We start from the raw sequence: 21,362 nt of genomic DNA on the forward strand, positions 1-21,362 counted from the left end.
TAATGACCTTATCATCTAACTGAGGATAATTATATCCAAACATCTCCATGGACTGTACAAATCCACAGTATTTATATACATTTTTCCACATTTGAGTCGCTCCCCTCACCATCATCATGATGGTGTTGAAACGGCACAGACGACGACCACAAGTCACAACAAATGTGTTTCAGACATGATACTTGAGGTAATCATTAATAACACACACGAGGGTATCTGAAGAGCTGGTTTCAATTCCAGCTTCAGGATCGTCTCTGGTTTTTCACTAGCGTGAGAACGTGAGCCTCGTCGAACGCAGAGGAGCAGCGACGCAGCACTGGACTTCACCTGGGCCTCACCTGACTTTTTATCAGGTGAGGGGTGAGCCTCACCTGGGGAGGCTTTTGTCTTCCTCTTTTGGTTTTGTCCTGCTGAATGTCCATGTCCCTTACAGACCATATGCTGTATTTTCACCAGGGTTAAAATGAGTTAAATTACCAATGGATATTTCATTTCCCGCCACCTGTAGTGTCAGTCCTGTGCGAATGGGTTAAAATCTGTAATCTACTGGATGAATTTCACATCATCACACACAAGATATTCAATAAAAAAAAGTCAAGGACAGCAATTATTTCAAATACATTGGACTGAAACAGTACAATGAACTTACTCAACACCCAACTGAAAAAAAACATAATACTGTTTACTTTATGTTGCTATGCACAAACTCACCACAGATAATAGGTGTGTACAGACTGTGACAACACTGTAGTACTATAATCAACAGGCTACATAACTGTGCTGGTTTTAGACCTGGGCTACAACTAGAGTGTGAGTTGTTCAGGGCACTTAATGACACTTGCTGAATGTAAAGAAGGAAGTTGAGGGAAGACCTGCAAAGCCTGAAACTATGGGGAAGAATCACTGAGCAAGAATCCTGGTTCTGAGGGCTGATATCACAGCTTTCACCTCCACACTCATTACAAAAGAACAGCAGAGTCCGTGTTTGGTCAGGGCCAGGTGTGGTCATTTCAGGGCCCCACATAAAGTCAAGCACGGGGCCCCCTGAATCCCAGACCTGAGCCATTTCAGTCCTTGTATTACAGAAGATCAAGACTGGCTGATAAGAAAATTGCACGAGCACTTGGACTGAAACAAACAGTTGATTGACAGAAAATTAACTGTCGAATGTTTGATTATAGATGAATTATGATAAAGTCAATTGTAAACAACTAATCAGTTTATCATAGAAATAGTCAGCAGATAAATCAATGAAGACGGTCATCAATAGCTGCAGCCTTAAATAACACTAACTAGATTTTACTGGTGGCACCAGGAGGCAGTGGTAATGCTGTCCTTAAACAAATGAAAATAATCTGCCACTGAGACCAGATTATTCCACATCTTTCCAGACGAATCAGATCATTTCATGGCTGGAATCACCTTCCTGAAATAAACTGTTTACACTGAAGGTTTCTATAAATCCTGAAACAAGACAAAAACGACCCAGGGATGAAACTAAGTGACCTGTTCGTGTTTTTATAGCGCAGTAACAGAACGTTTTAATTAAATAAATATGTAATGTTTGTACTTTTTCAGTGGTCGTTGGTACAGTGACAATAAAAACAGGCTTCATGTCTGAATACGTTTCAGTGGAATGATCTGAAGTTTGATTAAAAAGTACGAGTGGACTTTATATTTGTTCATGAAGAGTTCGATGGTTTTCAATTTTTTTAAACTTCTTGCCAAACTGGGTCTGCTGATCAGGTTAGGTAAAACCGGATAGTGACACGCAGCTGATAAGCTACGTTAGCTCCCTCCTTTTTGTCCGTTCCCTCAGAAAAATCAGCTCTGGTGCCTATTTACTATGGAAGTGAATAAATTTAGCTGCTGTGACTGTACACTGAGGACAGAGCCAGGCTGTTATCTGCTGTAAAGATTGTAAAGTCCTATAAGGCAAATTTGTGATCAATAACACTGACTAGACTTGATTTGACTGAATTCTTCTAAGGTTTTTCTCTGGCATTTAAAACGTGTGTAGGCCACACGGCACATCTTAAAGAACACGGGTCTCACTGGAGACTTTTGCCGTCCAGTGTTCATGCTGAGTCAGAGGCTGCAGGACTGAACAGATATAATGCAAATGAGTCTGAAGATGCTGATATCAGTCAAACCCTCCAATCACCTGCTGCCTCTCAGAGCCACAGTGTCAGAAACCCACAGGTTGCTCCTAACTTGGTCCCAGTACCTTATCTCCCTCAGTGTAACCAGGCTGTTTGCTACCTCAGGCTGTGTGTGTGCTGCGGGTGTTTTCAGCTCTGCGGCGACGTCTTGCGGCTCTCCCTCAGGATGCCGTCCAGGCCGTTGAGCTGGCGGAGGAAGCCTCGGTTGGGGATGACGCCTCGGTGGTCTTTCACTGTTTTGATGGCCTCCACCAGGGTCAGGTTTTGTCTGATCATCAGGTAGGCCAACACCAGAGTGGCCGAGCGGCTCACTCCCACCGTGCAGTGGACCAACACCTTACCTGCACATAAATAACAAAAATTTACTGCGGTGTTCAGCTTCTTGTTCCATGACCTCAGTATTTCTAAAATCTTGGCTACACTCATGTCATTATACGCCATCAACATAATTCCATCTACATGTTGATCTGCAGTTTTAAAGGATGTCCTCCGTGTGACCAGGACTCACCTCCACTCGTCAGGGCTTTGTGGATGAACTCAGCAGCAGGATAGAAGTTGACGCTCATGTCGAAGGTGGGGGAGTCGTGAGCCTCGATGCCGTGATAGGTGATGTTCATCCCGGCGTAATACTCGGCTCCACCGCGCCACTTACTCTGTGCACAGTTGAGGATGTGTGTAATGCCAAGTTTGGCCAGCTCACGCCGATCTGAAGCGATATCTCTGCAGAGAGGAGGCGGTTCTTACAGCTCATCATCATCATCATCAGTCAAAGTGATTTTCACTTCTCTGTCTATATATCAACACATGTAAACATCCACATATACGCTCCATGTCTCCACATCACAGCAGCTTCAACATTACTGAATTTAAACGTCTAATTTCCCACTTTAACCTGAAACTTTCCTCCCACCTCATGGTCACAACCTCAGCTCAAAATACGATGTAAAGGACTCAAACGGTGTCTCTGTCCAATCTGAGACAATAAAGCTGAGAGTTGAAAACTGCTCTGGAAACCTTTCAGGACAGAAACTGTTCACTTAATGTTTGAATTCGTTGGTTAATAAGAGCACAGCCAACACAGGCTGTGTAAACTCACTGATCTCCGATGTAGAGTCGTGGCCACACTTCGTCTGCGTGGTTACAGGCCGTTTTGCCCGTGTACAGGAGCCTCTCCAGCTCTGACACCGTCAGGTTCGGGGAGACCCGCTCGGAGTCCTTTCGGTTCGGGGACCTGGAGCTGCTCCGGGACCGGGAGAACCGGGACATGAACGCCATTTAATCTGGAAGACAGAGAAGAAAATAAAAACAGGAATAATTACAGGCTTCATCATTTGAATATTTGATTATATAACAAACATTTACCTGTAGCTTTATTTGGGTGAACACTGGGCGGGATGTTTCTCTGTGACTGAGGCTATAATCATCTGAACTGTGAGATAAAACACGCAGACCCAGTACAAACCCAGTCTCTTCCCTCCATGTTTGTATTTTATTTACCTGTGATTTGTTTTATTCCGTGTTCAGTGGTGCTACAGGGCGAGCTGCTCCGCGGCCATGTTGACTCAGTTATTTGCAGTGGAAGGATGGATGGGATGATGAGACAGATGCTGCTGCTGCTGCTGATGCTGAGCATCCACCAGACATCTCCACCTCCACCCACCGCTCCACCATCTTCTCAACAAGTCCTCAGGAGGATGATCCAAACATGGCTCCCGTTTCAAACATCTATTCTCGGTTCACTCAGGCAGCGCAGAGAGCGCTTCTGGGTCTGTTTCAGTCCGGCTCTGCTGGAATGATGGTGGTTCTTATTTTTATATTTAATTGTTACTGATGGTTTGTATGTAACTGCAGGTGTTTGTCGCCATCTGTCGGTCAAATTAGGGAACTGTATAAAAAATAAATAACCGGGTTATTTCACACGATCTTCACGCAAAACGTAAAATTCTGGTTTGTGTGTGTAATGAAACTAAAACTGGACAAATATTTGGCAAAGAAGATAGAGTTTTATTTTGTTTGTTCGTTTGTTTATTTGTTTTTGCCAAAAACTTTATCAATCAAAATAAATTTCCATTTCAAAAATGGAAAATAACATAAAGTAAATAAATAAATTCATTCAAACAAATCTGATTTAATTCAGAGTGTATGACTGCAATAAATATTTAATCGTGCTTATAATCTTTGTTTTATGAAAGCTTATAAAATATGAAGTAAAATCACTTTACTTTGTCCAAATGTACAAAATCAATAAGGAAAAAAACAAACTTTCGAAAGACGGAGGGGGACGTGAAGGCAACATGACGTTCAACGCCTGCGACAGCGACGCACACGTGAGTGCGGTGCGGTGGAGAGATGGCTGCGGAGAGGCTTCAGTTTCATGAAATGGGCTTAGACGACCGCGTTTTAAAGGTAAGAAACCGGCGGACAGGACCAGTGAAAGTTCAGGCAGCTGTTCGGGAAACGTTGAACCAGCAGCTGAAAAGGAAAATGAAGGAAACTCGACGTAAACACGCGAGCTGGTCACGGCTGTGCTAGCTTACCCGCAGGCTGGTGTTTGGTGAAATGTTACACACGTTCAAAATAAGTTACTAAGGTTTTATATTTTATTATATTATTTACAAGCCTGTAGTTTAAACCACTGTTCGATGTATTAGATTTGTGCGTTGACGCGACTCGAGAGAAAGAAGCTGAAGAAACTTTCTGTCTGGAGTGAAGTTGCCATGATTGGTCGACTAATCGACGGAAATGAACTAACTGGCAACTTTAGGCAGCTGAATCAATAACGCAGTCAGCCTTATTCTGACAGTTTGCCTTTGACATTTGCCTGATGAAGCTCATCTGCTGGTTGCTGTGGTTTAAATGTTACATGTTTAGTTGAAGGTAAAAGAAGTAAACATCTGTTCGTTCTGCACTGTGAAATCTTTCCCTGTTATTCTCATGATTCAGGCGGTTGCGGATCTGGGTTGGTCTCAGCCGACTCTGATCCAAGAGAAGGCCATTCCTTTGGCTCTGGAGGGGAAAGACCTTCTGGCTCGAGCCCGGACTGGATCTGGAAAGACCGCAGCTTACGCTGTGCCTGTCATACAGAGGGTCCTGGCCTCTAAACAGGTGAGTACACAACAGAAATGACTATTTACGAAAGTGGATTTTGGAAGTTAACGTGTTATCTGTCTGTATCACAGCTTCCAAACATGTTTTTTTTGACAGAGGGAATCTCGTCTGAGCTGTTTTTATTCCTGCTCTTCTGTCTGATAATTACGTACACGTGTCTCAGGCCAAATAACTCACACCTGCACCTGAGAAACTCTGGCACATGGTGATTTTACGAGGGTCTTTGTTGACTCGTTAGCTCCAGTCATTAATCTCTTCACTGGCTCTGTGTCTGGTGTCTGCAGAGCGTTCGTGAGCAGGATGTGAGGGCTCTGATCCTGGTTCCAACCAAAGAGCTTGGTCAGCAGGTTCAGACCATGATGAGACAGTTAACGGCATACTGCTCGAGGGACGTCCGCGTGGCCGACATCTGCGGGAAGGCCGACCTGTCAGCGCAGAGGTCAGCTGGTTCAAGGACTTTAGTACATTTTATGCTACATAATTTACATCAGAGAGAGTGAAGACCGATGTCAGTTGACGTTACGCGTCACGCGTAGTTACGAAAGCTGCACCAGTCTGTGAAACTGTTAATGATGTTTTACGTGTGTTTGGACAGACCTATCTTAATGGAGAAGCCTGACGTGGTCGTGGGGACGCCATCCCGTGTGCTGGCCCACCTCAAGGCCCAGAACCTGGTCCTGCAGTCATCCCTCGAGACGCTGGTGGTAGACGAGGCCGACTTGCTCTTCTCTTTCGGGTTTGAGGCAGACCTGAAAAACCTGCTGTGGTGAGAACACGCGGTCCTCATGGTGCGATCCTCTGGTTTAGACTCAGTACAGAACTATAGTCCGTGGTTTGTCATGAAGAAATGCAGCTGGTGTTTTAAGTGTTTCGCTTCAGGTTTTCTCTTCTGCTCATTTTCTAAACAGCATTAGTTTGTTTTGTGTGTGTTTTGAAGTCAGTCTGTTCTGTTTGTTGTGTCACAGTTATTTGCCGAAGATCTACCAGTCATTCCTGATGTCAGCTACTCTCACCGAGGACGTTCAGGCCTTAAAGGAGCTGCTGCTGCACAACCCTGTAAAGTCATTTTCACATTCGCAGCCTCAGAACGATTTTCTGCACGTTAGAAAGTTTCTGTCACAAACAAAACGGTTGCACAGCGTCTGAATTTCATAGCAGAAGCTGCGGTAACACATTAAACGAGTCTGAATACCTGGATGTGGGTTCTCACAGGTGATCCTGAAGCTTCAGGGCTCTCAGCTCCCGGACAGCAGCCAGCTGCAGCAGTACAGCATCAAATGTGAGGAGGAGGACAAGTTCCTGCTCATCTACACGCTGCTGAAGCTGCGACTGGTTCAGGGAAAGACGCTGGTGTTTGTAGGAACAGTGGACAGATGCTACAGACTTAAACTGTTCCTGGAACAGTTTGCCATTCCTGCCTGCGTGCTCAACTCCGAGCTGCCCGTTCAGTCCAGGTGAGAGCAGAGGGCAGGTGATGGTGTGTCCTTCTGACAGAGGAACATGTTTCTTTATGTTTATTTTCAGTCTCACATCAGATACTTCAGCTGGTTTTATCACTGTCATAACTTTTAGTATCTGGTAAAACTTGTGTGTAACAGTAACACAATCAGAATAAAATGAGAATGATTCATGAATGATGAATGATCAGTGCTTTTCTTCCTTCTCCACTGCAGGTGTCACATCATCACCCAGTTTAATCAGGGGTTTTACGACTACATCATCGCCACAGACGAACAGAGCTTAGCTGATCCCACTGCAGCCGCACAGACCGCTTCAGGCAAAGGGAAGAAGAAGAAGGCGGCGGAGAAAGGAGGAAAGTGAGTGACACAAGTGAGATGATGCGATAAGTGTTGGCTGTGATCTGCTGACGTATTAAACACAAGCTTCACACGGATCACGATGGATAATCATCACATATTGACCCTAACTTCTGAATTACGTATTTAAAGGGCAAAGGACAAAGAGTACGGAGTCTCCAGAGGGGTGGATTTCCAAAACGTGGCCAACGTCATCAACTTTGATTTCCCTGCATCGGTGGAGTCGTACATTCATCGAGTTGGAAGGTAAACTGTGTGTCAGTGCCAGTGTTCGTGCTGGTAACCATTACCTGCTGCTGAGCTCTGACAGTCACTGTGATTGATTTTGTAGGACGGCGAGAGCAGACAACCCAGGCACCGGTCTGTCCTTCATCTCCCACACCGAGCTGGATTTGCTGAGGGATGTGGAGGAGGCTCTCACAGGAGGTAACGAGGATTCACTGCAATGGGATTTTTTTTTTGTTTAGTTTCTTAAATTTCAACATTTGAGTCGCTCTCACTCCGAGGAGGAGGAACGAGGAATCACACGCTGAATTATTTTTAAACTTTTTTTTTCCCCCAGTAAATCAGACTGTTACATAAGTTCACCACACTCTGTCCTGCTGATGTTTGAATCTGTTATTGATGAGAATGTGTCGACGTGTGTTTTTAGATAACGCTGAATCTGTTCTGAAACCTTACGAGTTTAAGATGGAAGAGATTGAAGGCTTCAGGTACAGGTGCAGGGTAAGTATCAGGTGAAAGACACAACAACACACACGAGACAGGACGAGACAGGAAGGAAGAACCAACAACAAGAATAAACAATAACAGCAAAAAGGAAGAAGAAAAAATCATTAAAAAATGATAAAAAACGTGATGTTAAAAAGGAAAAAAAACTGTTGGATCAATAATTCAATAACAAACATAAACAGCCTGTCGCTGGCAGCACAGTCGTCTCTGTGACTCACAGGTTCAAACACAGTCGTTCTGATGAGGTTTGGATTTTAATCATATTTGATGACGAGTCTCGGTTTGATTGGGATTGTGTGCAGGACGCCATGCGTTCAGTGACGAAGCAGGCGGTGAGGGAGGCCAGGCTGAAAGAGATCAAACAGGAGCTGCTCAATTCAGAAAAACTCAAGGTGATCTGAGGATTTCATTCAATATAGATATAAATAAAAATGTAAATATAAACATAAACATATAAACAGAGGTGGACGAAGTGTTTGGACGTTTTCTGATTGGATGTTTCTGCTCAGACGTATTTCGAGGATAATCCCAGAGATCTGCAGCTGCTCCGACATGACAAAGACCTGCATCCTGCTGTCGTCAAGCCCCACATGAAGAACATACCTGAGTACCTGGGTAAGACACTCTAATACACACACACACACACACACACACTACTTCATGGTTACAAAGATGTCCATCATCTGCAACAATGATCATTTTCATCGATTTCCTCCAGTTCCTGAGACTCTGAGGGGCGTGGTGAATCCACTGTCCAACAGGAGGAGGAGGAAGAGGAAGGAAAAGTCAAAGCCAGAAGGAGTCGTCAAGACCGGTTTCAAGGTGAGTCCCTTTACCTAAAGAAATATATAAATGATTGATTATGAATTGATTTATCGTTTCATCTGTAGTTACATATTAACGTTAAAATAAATCACCATCGCCTAAAAATGTGGTGAGATATAAACTCCACGCTGTTTTCTGATGGAAGGTGTCTGTTACTGTCCTCCAAGCCAGATGAGATATTTTCATTCCGTTTGGTGCAATAATATGTTTCGTGTTTGTAGAAGAGCATCCGGGGGAAGAACCCGCTGAAGAGTTTCAGATACACCGGAGGGAGAAGCCGAAAAGGCAAAGCAGGCCAATCGTAGCTGCAGCTGCAGGACACGTGAGCGTGAATCAGACCTGGATGTTAGAACTGTGCAGAGACACTGACCAGGAGGACATTTGGTCTCCGTGTTGGCCCAGGTGAGACAAATATAAACGGTTTGGACTCGATACGGGCCACGGACAAAATGGACTCACACTGACTTGTGTGGACAGAAGAAAATACGAGGAATATCAGAACCTGGATTTTATCAAGTCCAAACATGATGTTTCATATGTAGGCAGAGATCAGGAGAGGAGGCAGGATCCATGTTATCTCACCTCTAATGCATCAACAATGAAAAATGTTTATTAAAATAAAGGATTTGGATCACTGATCTCTGAATCTCATCAGTCATCCGTCTATTTCCAGCTCCTCTGTGGACGATTTGAACTTTTCTACCTTTGACAACGGAAAAAATGCTTTTATTTAAAAAAAAAACAAAAAACATCAGACGTGCAACAATATTTTAGAAAACACCTTCATTTTAATCTAATGCATTCAGCAGTACATTAAATCAGTTTAACTGAGGACAGCATCACACTGTAGAGCTATTAAAGGAACTTAGAGATGTACATAGATTTCTTAAGGAGAAGTACGGAAACATCCGGTTTGTATGGTGACACACTGTGAACAGGAACCTAATTAAAGCTGTGCTCTGTACTCTCTGCTCAGCAGAGGCTTTCCACTCCAGATCAATTAGAATTTAAACATTTAAAAAAAAACCTGCGGTGAAAATCAGGTTTGTCTCACATGTGAAGCCAAGAGGTGAAAACTTTCCAAAAACTAAAGAATCAACAACCTGTGTACTTTGTGTTTTTAAAGCTGTGGTTAGTAAGATCTCTGTGTAACATACATGTGGGCTCATACAGTGCAGTGATCAATCTATAGTATATTCAAAAGGATAGTCCTGTGTGGGCACTGAGTCAAAGATGGCGCCATCGAACGGGTTCTCGGTCGACCAGCTGTCCACGGGAAACCAGGAGTCGTACCAGGCGGTTGTTCTCTCGGTTTCAGGTGTTGTTGTTGTTGTGGGTGTTGTTGTGGTCGTTGTCGTGGTCGTCGTCGTGGTCGTTGTAGAAGCGGCTCGACGTCTGGCTAATTTCATCATCTCTATCCTGCGTGAACGTATGATCTGAAGCCGCCTTTGTCGCTCGGATTTCTGAGAGCTGGACTGAGTTTCTGTCCGTGCGACGGTGCCGTCGACCCGAACGGAGCTGGCTGCCGTCGTTTTCACCACATTTACTTTGGGGACCAGTCGAATGGGCCTGTTCCCGTTCAGAGCCATGATTTGTTTGATGCGGTCCCAGTTGGATTTCGCTAAGGTGAAGCTGCACGGAGTGGCTCCGGAGTCGTAGCCCACCATGCAGAGTCTGGTCTGAGGGGTGTAGCCATCAGCTTTGGCGGTTACCCTGTACTCTCCAGGATTCAGCAGCCTCCAGTAATCACCACCCACCGCTGAAATGACAGATGGAAGTTTTGAAAAAGGTCACGGGTTCGGACCTGGATTTCCTTTAAAATGCAAAAACTGGAAACTGAATTCTGACCAGACGTACCGGTCCTGACATCATGCCGTATTCCCTCCACAGATATGGTGGCGTTAGCCAGTGGATTTCCCTCCACATCTCTCACCACACCCTTTATCCCTCGATTTACCTGCACAGAAAACGGCACACCTTAAAACCCAGATCAGATTCCAGACGAGAAACAATCTACGTTACGTTTTCATTTCACTGGGAAACAGCAGCTGAGCCGATTCTGCTTTTGGGTGAAGGATTTCTCACCTGTTCGATGAAGGACAGCAGAGCCTCGCGGTTGTTCTCCCACTCAAGAGGAAGTTCACTCTCATGAGGAAACTTGTCACAGCCCAAGAACATGGAGAGCTCGAAGCAGTTGGTGTGAAGGTAGCTGAAGTCATTCATGCCTGTGGGAGAAGGTTTGTCAAAGGATTAAGTCACATCCCCACTTTCACTGAGAGGCACCTAACCACGCAGAGACACCTGCCGGCGCCCTAATAACCCGAGGTAACTGGCAAATGCATTAATACAGTAGACTTTTGAAACACGCAGCAAACCAAAGTGCTTTGAGTGAAATGAGCCTTTATGAATATTTCAGATGGCAGGGTCATTTATTTCCCTTTCATTTCGATGTCTTCTTCAACTCTTACTTTTTAAAAATCCTTTCACTCTTTTACCTGCTGTGTCAACACTTACTGCCCACCACCGGCTTCCAGCTGGCCCTGTTGATGATGCCCTGTCCCGCTGTGACGTCGTCACCGTGGCAGGAGCCGCGGTACGTCTCGGTCATGGTCAGGTGGCTGTGGGCGTACGACATTGCCAACCATCGAAACATGGCGTCGTCTGCCGTCTCCCTCAGAGCTCCCTCGTTCTGCCGCTGGATTCGGGCCCACGTCTCCTCGTTCATCTCAGCGTTAGTCCTCCAGCGTCGGCTGTCAATTAACTTCACAAAGATCGAGGGAATGTATATGGGTGAACTGTTTCTGATGTAATAAGTGCAGATCATAGAAAGTATGATATATAAGAGGCTTACAGAAATCTGAGGCCGCTGCATGTCAAAAGGGTACGCGACCAGTTTTTCTCCTCCTTGTAAATTAGCTCCCAGCACAAACGGGTTGCGTTGCATCCAGGAAATGATGGCTTTGGTCTCAACAGCAACCTGCGAAAACAAGAAGCGGAGAAATGCTGGAGCGTTGATACAGGATTAAAATGTGAGAGACTGGCCTTCGATGACGGGAAACAAACTCACAGAACCATTGAGGAAGTTTTCTGGGAGGGGAATGTGATGATTGGGGACTATCCGGGGGACCCAGCCTCTCTCCTCTGCGCCCCACAGGATGCTGTTGAGGTCTGGGAAATTCTGGAAAATGTCGTAGCCTTCTTCGGTCCAGTGGCCCAGTGCCCAGTTCCCCATCTCTGAGCCCTGTTATGAGGACAAAGACAAGACAAATCAGAAGCTGTCAAGTCAGTTTAACATGAGAGGAGTACGCCAGCTGATCGTACCATCTCGTAGGCCAGCTCGTAAGCATCAGGGTTGAGTGAGGGCACCAGGTGTATTCTCACGCCGTCCACCAGGCGGCGCACTCTGGGGTTTTCATCATTGTACTCTTTGCACAGAAACTGCATCAGCAGGAGGAGAAGCTCTCGGCCCAGCGCCTCGTTACCGTGGAGACCGGCTGTGTAACGAAACTCTGGTTCTCCTGGTGACAACACAACAAAACACAAACCTTCATCACCGCCAAGACAGGTGATGTTGTTCAATAGAAATCTGCGTTGCATCATGGGAAGTGCAGTTTCCAGTGTTTTTAGAGCTTGACTTATACTAAGGACTAAGAGTCTGCTGGGTGGGAGTAAATTTCAATTTCAATTTCAAAGTTTACAGTTTCTGCTAAACTGTTAAAGTAGTTCCACTGAAGAGACTCCAGACTTCGTCTGTTTTTTTAGGACAACACAGCAGCTGTCACTCTGCAGCCTCTGGCTCCAGGTTTTGTTTTCAGTCTGGAACCTGTTCCAGGCTGGAATGCAGGATTTCACTCAGCCTGGTTTGGACTGTGGAGTGTTTATCTTACAAATGAGAGTTAAACTGTGCAGCACAGGTACACGCTGTCTGTCTCGTACCTGTCTCGTGCTCCCCTGGGTTGTCAGAGATCTCCATGGCGTACATCTTCAGGCCCTGAGAGCTTTTACCAATGTTGTAAATCCTGGTGATGTTGGGACATTCTTCGTTTATCATCTTCATCATCTGGAAGGGACAGAAATCACATCTGTAATGTTGTTGTTTGCAGAGTTTTCGCCCTGGCGTTATTTAAAAACGCACCTGTCTCATCTCCTTGTAGTTGTGGTGTCTGAAGTCCAGGTCGTCTGATGGGTTCACTTCATTCTCACTGCGATAACTGCCTGCAACAATCAACACACCGATCTCACACTCGATGTTCAGCAGTAACACAAACACCAGCACCAGGAAAATGTGGAAACACTTAGCAGTTATTCTGTGATGCAGTTTAACAGTTTTTTACACTGAGGTTCAGGTTGTGAAACAGACCATTGTGTATCATCATTCTTGGGTGAAACCAACTCAGAGTTTGGCTAAAGTTGTGTTTTTTCTTTGGTTTGACGAAGGAATGACTGAGCTCTGTGACTCATAGGGTCATTAAACCCGTCAGGAAAACCACAAAACACTAAAACTGCTCAGCAAAAACAGAACGTAGTTACTGAGACACAACTTCCTCCTGAGGACAGGTGTGCTCGGGTGTGCTCAGGTGTGCTGTGATGATGCTCTGTGTGATACTGACTGGGGAGCTGACAGGCCAGGATCTCGGCTCTGAGGCACAGGCTGCCGTTCCAGCTCTGCGGCAGGATGCGGATGTAACGAGCCACCACAGGTGTAGAAAACTGACTCATCACCGGCGTGTCCTTATCCACGTTCCCATAGAACAACTGCAGGAGACGGTCACAGAGGGAAACACGTGTCGCTGCAATGATTCAAGCTGTGGCCACGTTGTTTGTATTGTTTAGTTTCCACTCACCCATTCAGCGTAGCCATCGTGAAGCACAGTCCAGTCACGACTGTCGTTACTGAAGGCCACATAGTAGGACGACACGAAATCCTCACTAGGAAGTAAATTAGATCAATGAGTCCAGGTTCGTACTGATTCCACCAGGGAAACAAATAATAAAGAATGAGAAACATAAGAAAGCTCCCGGGAAAGAGTTCAACTGGCTGTGGACCACAGCAGACGACCAAACCGACTATAACCTGGTCACAGCAGCACTGATGGACTCGTTTTAGAAGGACTCACTGTTGCTCTGAGTTCCTTCCCTGAGTGATGACCCCGGTGAACTCCACCTCTCTTCGGGCATCGACCTCGAACCAGTTGTTGCTCTCCTCCGGCTCCGCGCACCACGCTCCGCCGTACAGATCGTCCTCGTTGTCGGAACCCTGCGGACGATCACAGGCCGAAGCTTTAAGCCAAGCTCCGCACACCCGTCACCGGTCTCATGCACTGCTGAACCCAGACGAGCTGTGCGTATACCTGCATGTTGAGTCGGCCCCTCTGAGCGGTGAAGCCATGGTGAGACTGAGAGGAAGCCAGCAGCTGGTCGTCCTCCACCCGATGGGACTCCAAACCCAGAGGAGGACACTCTGAGAGGAAAAGCGAGAGACACAGAGACACACAAACACGATTTGTTTGACAAATGTTCCAGAAAGGCTCTAATTTAAAACACTGGAGCAGCCAGGGGCATTCCCTGAGATGAATCAAATCAGAAATCAAATGCAGAACTATTAATCTGTGAACACTTTCTGTATTTCATTCAGATTTCAGGTCGAGTCATTCTCTTACTTTTTGGCTCAGCAGGCACCGAAATCTGCCTCAGCCTCTCCTCTTCCTCCTCCTCCCACTTCTTCCTCAGCCGCTCGGCTTCCAGCGCGTAATGAGAAAACAATATGTGTGAGAACATGTTTTCACATGGACCATCTCTCCATCCTCCACCGCACAAAATATTTCCATATGTGCTCATACAGTGCACCTTCCCTTACACGCGTGCATTCCTCGTGTGTTTCCTGTCTGAAATGTGGGTCACACAGAAAACTCTCTGCAGTAGATGTTTGCACGGTTCCATGAGACTCACAGACTGAGTTATCAAATCCATCTTTTCTGTACGGTCCCTTCCTGCCGCTCACCATCGTGACACCACCCAGCTGGTGTCTGAGCTTTACGCAGCAGTTCACCACAGGACACTGAACAGAGCAGCTCTCAGAAATTCTTTCTCCCTCCTCCGAACTTTGTCTCCTTTAATCTCCACTATCACTGTTTTTCTCTCTGTCTTTCTCATTAGGAACAAACCACTGGAGAATTAAGGATAAAGTTAAAGTTTGCTCTTATTCTGCATTATTCTTTATGAAAACAACCAACAATGTGTCCGTCCCTCCGCGCTCCCCTGCTCAGTCTCTGACTTCCAGCTCCAAAACTGTGTTAGTAGGAGACATTAGTTGTTGGTTGTGGTTTTTTTCCTGGAATTTGTTTACAGTCAGAAAAATGCATCACCGCATTTCTTCTTTCAGCCCACGATTTCCACAAAACAAAAATAAAAAAAACCTTTTTCTGCCTTTTCCTTTCGAACCCTCTCCTCCTCCTCTTCTTGTTTCTTAGCGGCCACTGTGGAGGGAGAATCAGACACGTCAGTGACCCTCAGGTCCTGTTTTATACAAAGCTAATTCAGTGAGAATGGATGGATGGCAGCAGTGGACGTACGGTCAGCGTAATCATATTCTTCATACCAGGGACCAACATATGGAACAGTGGTTGTTTCCTCTGAAACAGAAGCAAACAGATGTAAACATGCAGATGTAAACACACCTAAATCAGACATTAGTTCTGTCCACACTCGTACCATTTATCATAAATACAACATTCATTCATTTAAAAAGGTTAAACACAGTATGACAGACTGGTGGAGCAGAGAGGTACCTGGTATATACATGATGACCTCAGTAGTTGTGGCTTCTTTCTTATCAGGGAATCCAGCAGGCACCTTATCTGTGAAACGCACAGCGTGTGTTTTTATGTGTTTTAAAATTTCAATCCCAAATCATTTGCTTTACACAGTTTTATGGCAAAGTCTCAACAATCAAAGAAAACTTCACAGCAGCGTATCCGTCCTTTTATTCTTTCTTCCTTTGCTTGTTGAAAACATCTAGATAATAAATGTCTTTAACAGAGAACAGGAATATCTTGCTGTGATTGCGCCTCCACATGCTTCTCCACATAAAACCCTCTGTTTTCACAGCCCTTGTAACCGACTGGAACCCTGGTTATAAAAGCTCCATAAAACTTTTGGCTCTGATGAAGAAGATGCTGATGAAAGCCAGTCATCTGCATCGAGCTCACTCAGAGGTTTGGTTGGAGACTTCGGCTTTGTAGAGAGACAAGGAGGCAGTATGAGTTTTATAGCTTTACACTGACCCATATCTTAGTAGGACAGGTAGAGAACTTAAAGTCAGTGAACTGACTCAGTGACGTGGTCACACATCAGTATCTGCCTCTGTAAATGGAAGCATTTTAAATTTAAGCAAAGTCACTGCAGCTGTGAATTAGGAATATTTACTGAACACACATTGTCAGTGTTTTAATGTGTTAACTCTGTGTTGTTGTTTTTTTTTCCTAGCCTTTCAACAACTTTATTTTGCGAGCGAGCACCAAAACCAGTTCAGTGACCCGTGAAAGACTTACCCAGGTCTGGCTCAACAGGCTCCTCCCTTCCTGGCCCCTCTGGGGTCACAGGTCGAATCACTGTAAAGATGAAGTCAGAGAGTTAAAAGGCTGGAATCTCACCATCCCAACACACCAACATGGAAAGAAAGGTAGTGTAATATTCACAGTTCATTACCGAAAGATCATCATGTTTAATGTTAAAGGATGTTATATTTATTTCTGTGGAACAAATAGGAAATTCTGCATCTGACCCTGAGGTGTTACATGCTCTCAGTAGCTTTGTAAGTACCTTAAATCTTCATCAGTGTGTGTGTGTGAGTGTGTGTCAGAGTATACCTCAGATTTCCTTCCTTCCTAAAACCCTGACTCTGTGTGTACGTACACGTGTCCCAGCCCAGTTCAATCAGCAGTTTCTCCTCCTCCTCGTCCACAGACGGATGCTTGGTCTCTGGTTGTGCTGTGGTTGTCGTCTTTGGTTTCTTGGTGGGTTTGGGCGCCTTTGGCTTCTTTGTGGGTTTTGGTGGTTTGGGTTTCTTGGTGGGTTTTGGGGCTTTTGGCTTTTTGGTGGGCTTAGGGGCCTTCTGCTTCTTTGCCTTGGCTTCCTTCTCTGCTGCTTTCTTTGCTCTGGCTTCAGAGAGGTGGGTTAAAAGAGGAAAGATTCAGTCATTTGAAACCAGTATATATTAAGTGTACATGTATGAAAGAGAGAATGGCACATAAAGCAGCTGTGTAGCTTCTTTAAACATTTTATTGCACAGAGTTATATGAACGTTTATTGCCAAATGTTTCTCTTTAATCTTTCTTTATGGTCTGTTTATATTGTTTGTCAGACAGATGTATTTACAGCAAACATCACGCCAGCATAACAAGTTAAAAGTGAGACTCAGACTCTGCTGGAGCACATAAAGTCAGCGGGACCTGGTCCTGAAGGAGGATTCAGCCAACCCACTGGTTTGTTTTGGTCTGAGACCAACTAAGAAAGCACTCAGAGCGAGGAGCTTTGCCAAGGACATATAATCTCCACAGCTAGATGCTCCTTCAATAATACTGTACAGTGACCATGACAGAGCCATTGTAAAGGGCGGAGAGAGTGATCTGTGACGTGATGGTGGAGTAAGAGGAAAGGTCAGGAGGTCAAGAACACGAGTGTAAGGTTTCATTTCATTCGTTTCCTCTCTAGCTTAGCTTAGCTTAGAGACAGGAAACAGATCCTACCAGCACCTCTGAAGCTCAATGCACTCTGGGAAAGAAAGCCAAGAAGATTCCTCTTCCATTTCAGAACTTATGATCACGATTCGAAGTCGACTAAGTGTCAGACTGATGTATCAGTGAAAACAAACTGGAAATGAAGTTAGCCGACCTCTGAACTTCCAGACTCAAACTGATTCCAGACAGGCAGAGGTGCAGAGGTGCTGCATCACACCCTCTCAAGTGTCTGATGAGAAACTGCTGATAAACTTGAAAGAATAAAAGTGGTAGTTTCACGTTGAACTACATGGAATATTACAGAGAGCAGATGTTCAAAGGGCTTCAGAGTCCTGTGTTTTCAATCCTCCCTCGTTAAACAACCATCATCAGACTCCAGCGCAGACACAGGCGGCTGCTTGTTTTCCTCTGCTAGACATGTTTTCTGATGTTCCACTGGTCCTTAAACACAACAGTCCCTCACGGCCAATCCATTACTCATTCAGGGTCCCGGGTGGCCGCTTTCCATCACTGTCACTCACCTTTTCTTGGCATTTCAGCTGCACACGGAAATTTAGACTCTACACTTACATCACTTTACACAACGTGTGAGAGTGAAGGAGGGTTTTTGTTTTCTGTCCCAGATCCGACCTCAGAGCTTTTCCTGTTTTGTTTTTTTCTCAGACACAATTAAAGTTTTATGGCAAATAGGTTTTTTTTGCCAAATGACGTGTGAGTGTAATGTGCAGTCATAGCTGGATTACCAGCTGGAAAAAGCCCGGCCCCTGGGGGCCCCAAATGTCTTAAAAGTCCCAGGCTTACTGCATGTCAGTTGGTTCTTGGTAATTTAAATAATTTGTACCACTGAACTAAAACATGAACTGAGATGGGTTCTGCATTAGTACTTATTATTTTGCGTTGAATGGGAACTTAATGGGTTTTCCTCTGGTCCCACTAACAGGTAAAATCCAAAGAAGATAACAGCGTTCCTGGAGCTGATGAGCTCCAAAAGTTGTGAGTGTGAATGTAAAAATATGACAAAGGGGCTGATAAAGATTTTGCACACTCAGCAAAGCCTCCTGTGGATAAACAAAGCTTGAGGGAGATGAAAAATCGTCTGGGGTCTCAGGTTTTGTTAATTATGGCCTTTGGTGGAACCTGAATCAGCCACACACGAGAAGCTCTGGCTGCTCGGCTTGTGGTTTTGCCTCATGCAGCGGAAAGTTAACGTTGAGAACATCAGTGCCATTTCATCAGCGCTACTGAGAGTGGGCCTCTCGTAAATCCTGTCTGCTCACTCACGGAAAATCGTAGTGGAAATATTTCTGCTGTTGCTCACTTTGTGTTTTTCACAGATGTCTTTCTTGTGGACATTACTGAGGCACCGACGCTTCTCTCACAGTAAAAGCTCATTCTCTGATCATTGTACTTGGCAAAACAAGCCACTGAACGTTTCACAGTTGTGTGTGCAACTTGTATTCCTGGCACAGAAAGCTGATCATGTAAGCGACGGCGTCTGCCAAGAAAATGTCAGACCACCAACTGAATCACTGCAAGTTTCTGCCCTGTCATCTCTGAATCACTTGGATATTTTCAAGGAAAGAAAATCCCCAGCTCTTCTGCTTCACTGGTTTTGAAATGCAATCTGTAAAGGAGGCTCTTCTGAAAAAGTATTTGTGACTATATGGAAGTAGGGAAATTGTCTGAGAGGAGGAAAGCTGGAGGCAGACGTTCGATAACAGAAGGTTTTTCAGTTCAAACCAAATGTTTTCTTGCCACAAAGATTGATTGCAGCCTTTCCTGTCTGTGTATCCTCAGTGTCTTGGCTGCAAACGGAGGCTGGAAGCTCAGAGAAAGGTCACAACAAATCTTCTTCAGATTTACACATTCATGCACATGAACGTGTAAATTCAGCGACAGGTTAAGACAATCTGAGAAGCAGGTGACGGCGTGTCTGTGTCAGTCCTGTCATACCATGGAAAGGTGTGTTTATACGGGCTCCTACTTACCTGCCTCTATTTCCTCAGGTGTTTTCTTCTTCTTTGGCTTTGTCTTCTCCTCTTCCACCACTTCAGCAGGCTCGTCTGACATTTCAACATCTCCTTCCTCCTCCTGCCTCCTGTGTTTGACCAGTCCTCGGGTTTGTCTCACCTGAACCCGGTCTTTGGAGAGTTTGTCCTCCTTTATATCTTCTCTGGCACAGACCAGGGCGCAGCACAGGCTCAGACCGACCCAGATGAGCAGCACCTCAGTCCTCATTTCTCCAGTGAAAGCACAATGCCGACTGGGACGAAACAGACCAGACACACTCCAGGAAAACTCCTGAACCTCAAACTAGCTGTAAAAATAACTTTGGACTCACGATAACTAACATCTGACCTGCAGATGCAGAGCTTCAGCTGTCTCGAGCCACCAGACTTTGAGGTCCTTAAGAAGTCTCTGAGGACATGAAAGGGACGAGTTTTGGAGAGAACAAAAGGACGATCTGGTGAAGGTCTGGAGAGCTTCCTCCTCTCTGATGAAGAGTCCGTGTGGAAGAGGAAGAAAATGCTGAGGGCTGGAAGTTTCAGAGCAGCCTCCTGGCCGTGCTGCAGCAGAGGAAATGCATCTGTCTGGAGTGGATTTTCTGCAGCAGCAGCAGAGCCACACACCTCCCTGCCTCGTCCTGCTCCCTCCTCCTCTCCCACACACTCCTCGGCCACATCTCTCCCTCATGGCCCTTCACCCCCTTTCCCCTCACCCATCTCTGAGCAGAGGGGAGGAGCATCTGCCACATGTGACATTCCTGCGAGGGAGGGAGGAAAGAAAGAAAGAAAGAAAATTAAAGAAAGACGCTTTACTGTGGTTTGCTTTGTTTGTTCTCATAAGGTTCAGAGGTGCAGAGAATGACTTGTTCGACCACAGTGCTGTTCATGTGGATTCAGTTAGAAACTGCAGTGACTGTAAACATAACTTGGGAAGAGAAAGACATTTAAAAGCAGCTGAGCCTCCACATTTCTTGTGAGCTGGGCTTGTGGGCACTTTGGTGAAACTGAGGATGTAAACAACGTGGGCAGCATGAAGGGATGAAGGCTGCCGTTCACCCTGTTGTGCAAACCTTCACCACTGCTCAGATGTTTTGAAGCTCCAACCTTATTTGGTCTGGTTGGACCAGTAGCTGATGATGCTACAGTTTAAAGCTGCATTCGTTCATTTATTTATTTATTGTGGGTGTTTGGAGGCTGCAGAACTCATCCAGCAGACACAGTCGTGTTTATGTCCATCTGATAAATGCCTAATCCTCAGGCAAATGTCTCTTAGCTGCTGAATGCTCCACCATGTTCACCAGCTGCTCTCTGACTGTGTCGGTCTGCTGTTTGATGCTGAGCAGGTCGTGGACAGTGGTTTTTTTTTTAGAGCTCTTTCTCTGAAAACATCTGCTGCAGCTGCTGGAAAAGAGGCGGACGAAAGCAGAGATGAACCAAAAACAAAAACCAAAACAAAGAGCTGAGAAAGAAAATCAGACTCTGAGGAGCTGCAGATTTTCATGATGACTGTCTCCACAGTACACATGGTCACTGAACCTGTTTGCATTGTCGTTGTTAACCAGCTCAGGCTGCGGCGTCACCTTCAGAATCAGTTCAGTTTTAATGTTTGGCTTGGACCGGTCTGATGTTCGGCCCAAAGGCAGAAGGTTTAAATCCTTCTCTCTGCAGATAACGTGTCCTGACTGTGAGTGCTGACCTTTCGTACGGCGCCAACTCTCACTCCAACATCTTGAAAATCAGGCCGCGTGGCCAAATCTGGATTATTTGGATTTAACCATGTTGATTTATGTCATGAAGTAATGCTGCACCTAGATGAAGAAATCATATTATATAACACTTTGTGATCGTGGCCTACATCTCGGTCACCGCTGGGGTCACAGAGCATTACCTCAGTCAGAAAAACTGTGAGCAGATGTGAGGAGTGGAGTATGAACAAACTGAGTCACATTATAAAGTCAGCAGGGACATGCTGTG

General features: G+C 45.3%; 3 protein-coding genes across 3 annotated transcripts; 1 reads left to right on the plus strand and 2 right to left on the minus strand.

Annotated features, from left to right (window-relative positions):
• Window positions 1–2,291: 2,291 nt before the first annotated feature.
• On the minus strand, window positions 2,292–3,437 carry LOC121195581 (dual specificity protein phosphatase 26). The gene is made up of 3 exons (XM_041059142.1): window positions 3,259–3,437; window positions 2,671–2,882; window positions 2,292–2,503 (listed from the first exon to the last, which is right to left on the minus strand). Exons 1-3 carry the CDS (start codon window positions 3,435–3,437, stop codon window positions 2,292–2,294), a joined length of 603 nt encoding a protein of 200 aa, XP_040915076.1.
• A 1,038-nt stretch (window positions 3,438–4,475) lies between these two features.
• ddx56 (DEAD (Asp-Glu-Ala-Asp) box helicase 56) lies at window positions 4,476–9,429 on the plus strand. Its single transcript, XM_041058913.1, has 14 exons — window positions 4,476–4,568; window positions 5,106–5,267; window positions 5,555–5,709; window positions 5,866–6,036; window positions 6,236–6,326; window positions 6,483–6,724; window positions 6,944–7,087; window positions 7,220–7,333; window positions 7,419–7,513; window positions 7,740–7,813; window positions 8,122–8,211; window positions 8,329–8,434; window positions 8,538–8,641; window positions 8,866–9,429. The coding sequence occupies exons 1-14, from the start codon at window positions 4,512–4,514 to the stop codon at window positions 8,947–8,949; spliced, it is 1,689 nt and encodes a 562-aa protein (XP_040914847.1). The 5' UTR covers window positions 4,476–4,511; the 3' UTR covers window positions 8,950–9,429.
• Window positions 9,430–9,446: 17 nt separating this feature from the next.
• Window positions 9,447–20,028, minus strand: aebp1a (AE binding protein 1a). Its single transcript, XM_041058912.1, has 20 exons — window positions 19,371–20,028; window positions 16,559–16,804; window positions 16,195–16,254; window positions 15,433–15,501; window positions 15,217–15,276; window positions 15,061–15,120; window positions 14,305–14,382; window positions 13,996–14,105; window positions 13,762–13,901; window positions 13,489–13,573; window positions 13,255–13,399; window positions 12,780–12,859; window positions 12,581–12,704; window positions 11,966–12,162; window positions 11,712–11,885; window positions 11,496–11,621; window positions 11,159–11,405; window positions 10,730–10,869; window positions 10,502–10,601; window positions 9,447–10,403 (listed from the first exon to the last, which is right to left on the minus strand). The coding sequence occupies exons 1-20, from the start codon at window positions 19,618–19,620 to the stop codon at window positions 9,826–9,828; spliced, it is 3,069 nt and encodes a 1,022-aa protein (XP_040914846.1). The 5' UTR covers window positions 19,621–20,028; the 3' UTR covers window positions 9,447–9,825.
• Window positions 20,029–21,362: the final 1,334 nt, after the last annotated feature.

This window comes from Toxotes jaculatrix, chromosome 16, assembly GCF_017976425.1.
Source record: "Toxotes jaculatrix isolate fToxJac2 chromosome 16, fToxJac2.pri, whole genome shotgun sequence".
NCBI lineage: Eukaryota > Metazoa > Chordata > Actinopteri > Toxotidae > Toxotes > Toxotes jaculatrix.

Coding starts and splice junctions, on each gene's coding strand:
- LOC121195581 (XM_041059142.1), bottom strand. CDS start 3,437: ATGGCGTTCATGTCCCGGTTCTCCCGGTCCCGGAGCAGCTCCAGGTCC. Junction 2,883..3,258: donor CGACTCTACATCGGAGATCA/GTGAGTTTACAC, acceptor TCCTCTCTGCAG/AGATATCGCTTCAGATCGGC. Junction 2,504..2,670: donor CAAAGCCCTGACGAGTGGAG/GTGAGTCCTGGT, acceptor ATTTATGTGCAG/GTAAGGTGTTGGTCCACTGC.
- ddx56 (XM_041058913.1), top strand. CDS start 4,512: ATGGCTGCGGAGAGGCTTCAGTTTCATGAAATGGGCTTAGACGACCGC. Junction 4,569..5,105: donor TAGACGACCGCGTTTTAAAG/GTAAGAAACCGG, acceptor CTCATGATTCAG/GCGGTTGCGGATCTGGGTTG. Junction 6,725..6,943: donor GAGCTGCCCGTTCAGTCCAG/GTGAGAGCAGAG, acceptor TCTCCACTGCAG/GTGTCACATCATCACCCAGT.
- aebp1a (XM_041058912.1), bottom strand. CDS start 19,620: ATGAGGACTGAGGTGCTGCTCATCTGGGTCGGTCTGAGCCTGTGCTGC. Junction 16,255..16,558: donor TGAACTGGGCTGGGACACGT/GTACGTACACAC, acceptor TCATCTTTACAG/TGATTCGACCTGTGACCCCA. Junction 15,277..15,432: donor GGTCATCATGTATATACCAG/GTACCTCTCTGC, acceptor CTTCTGTTTCAG/AGGAAACAACCACTGTTCCA.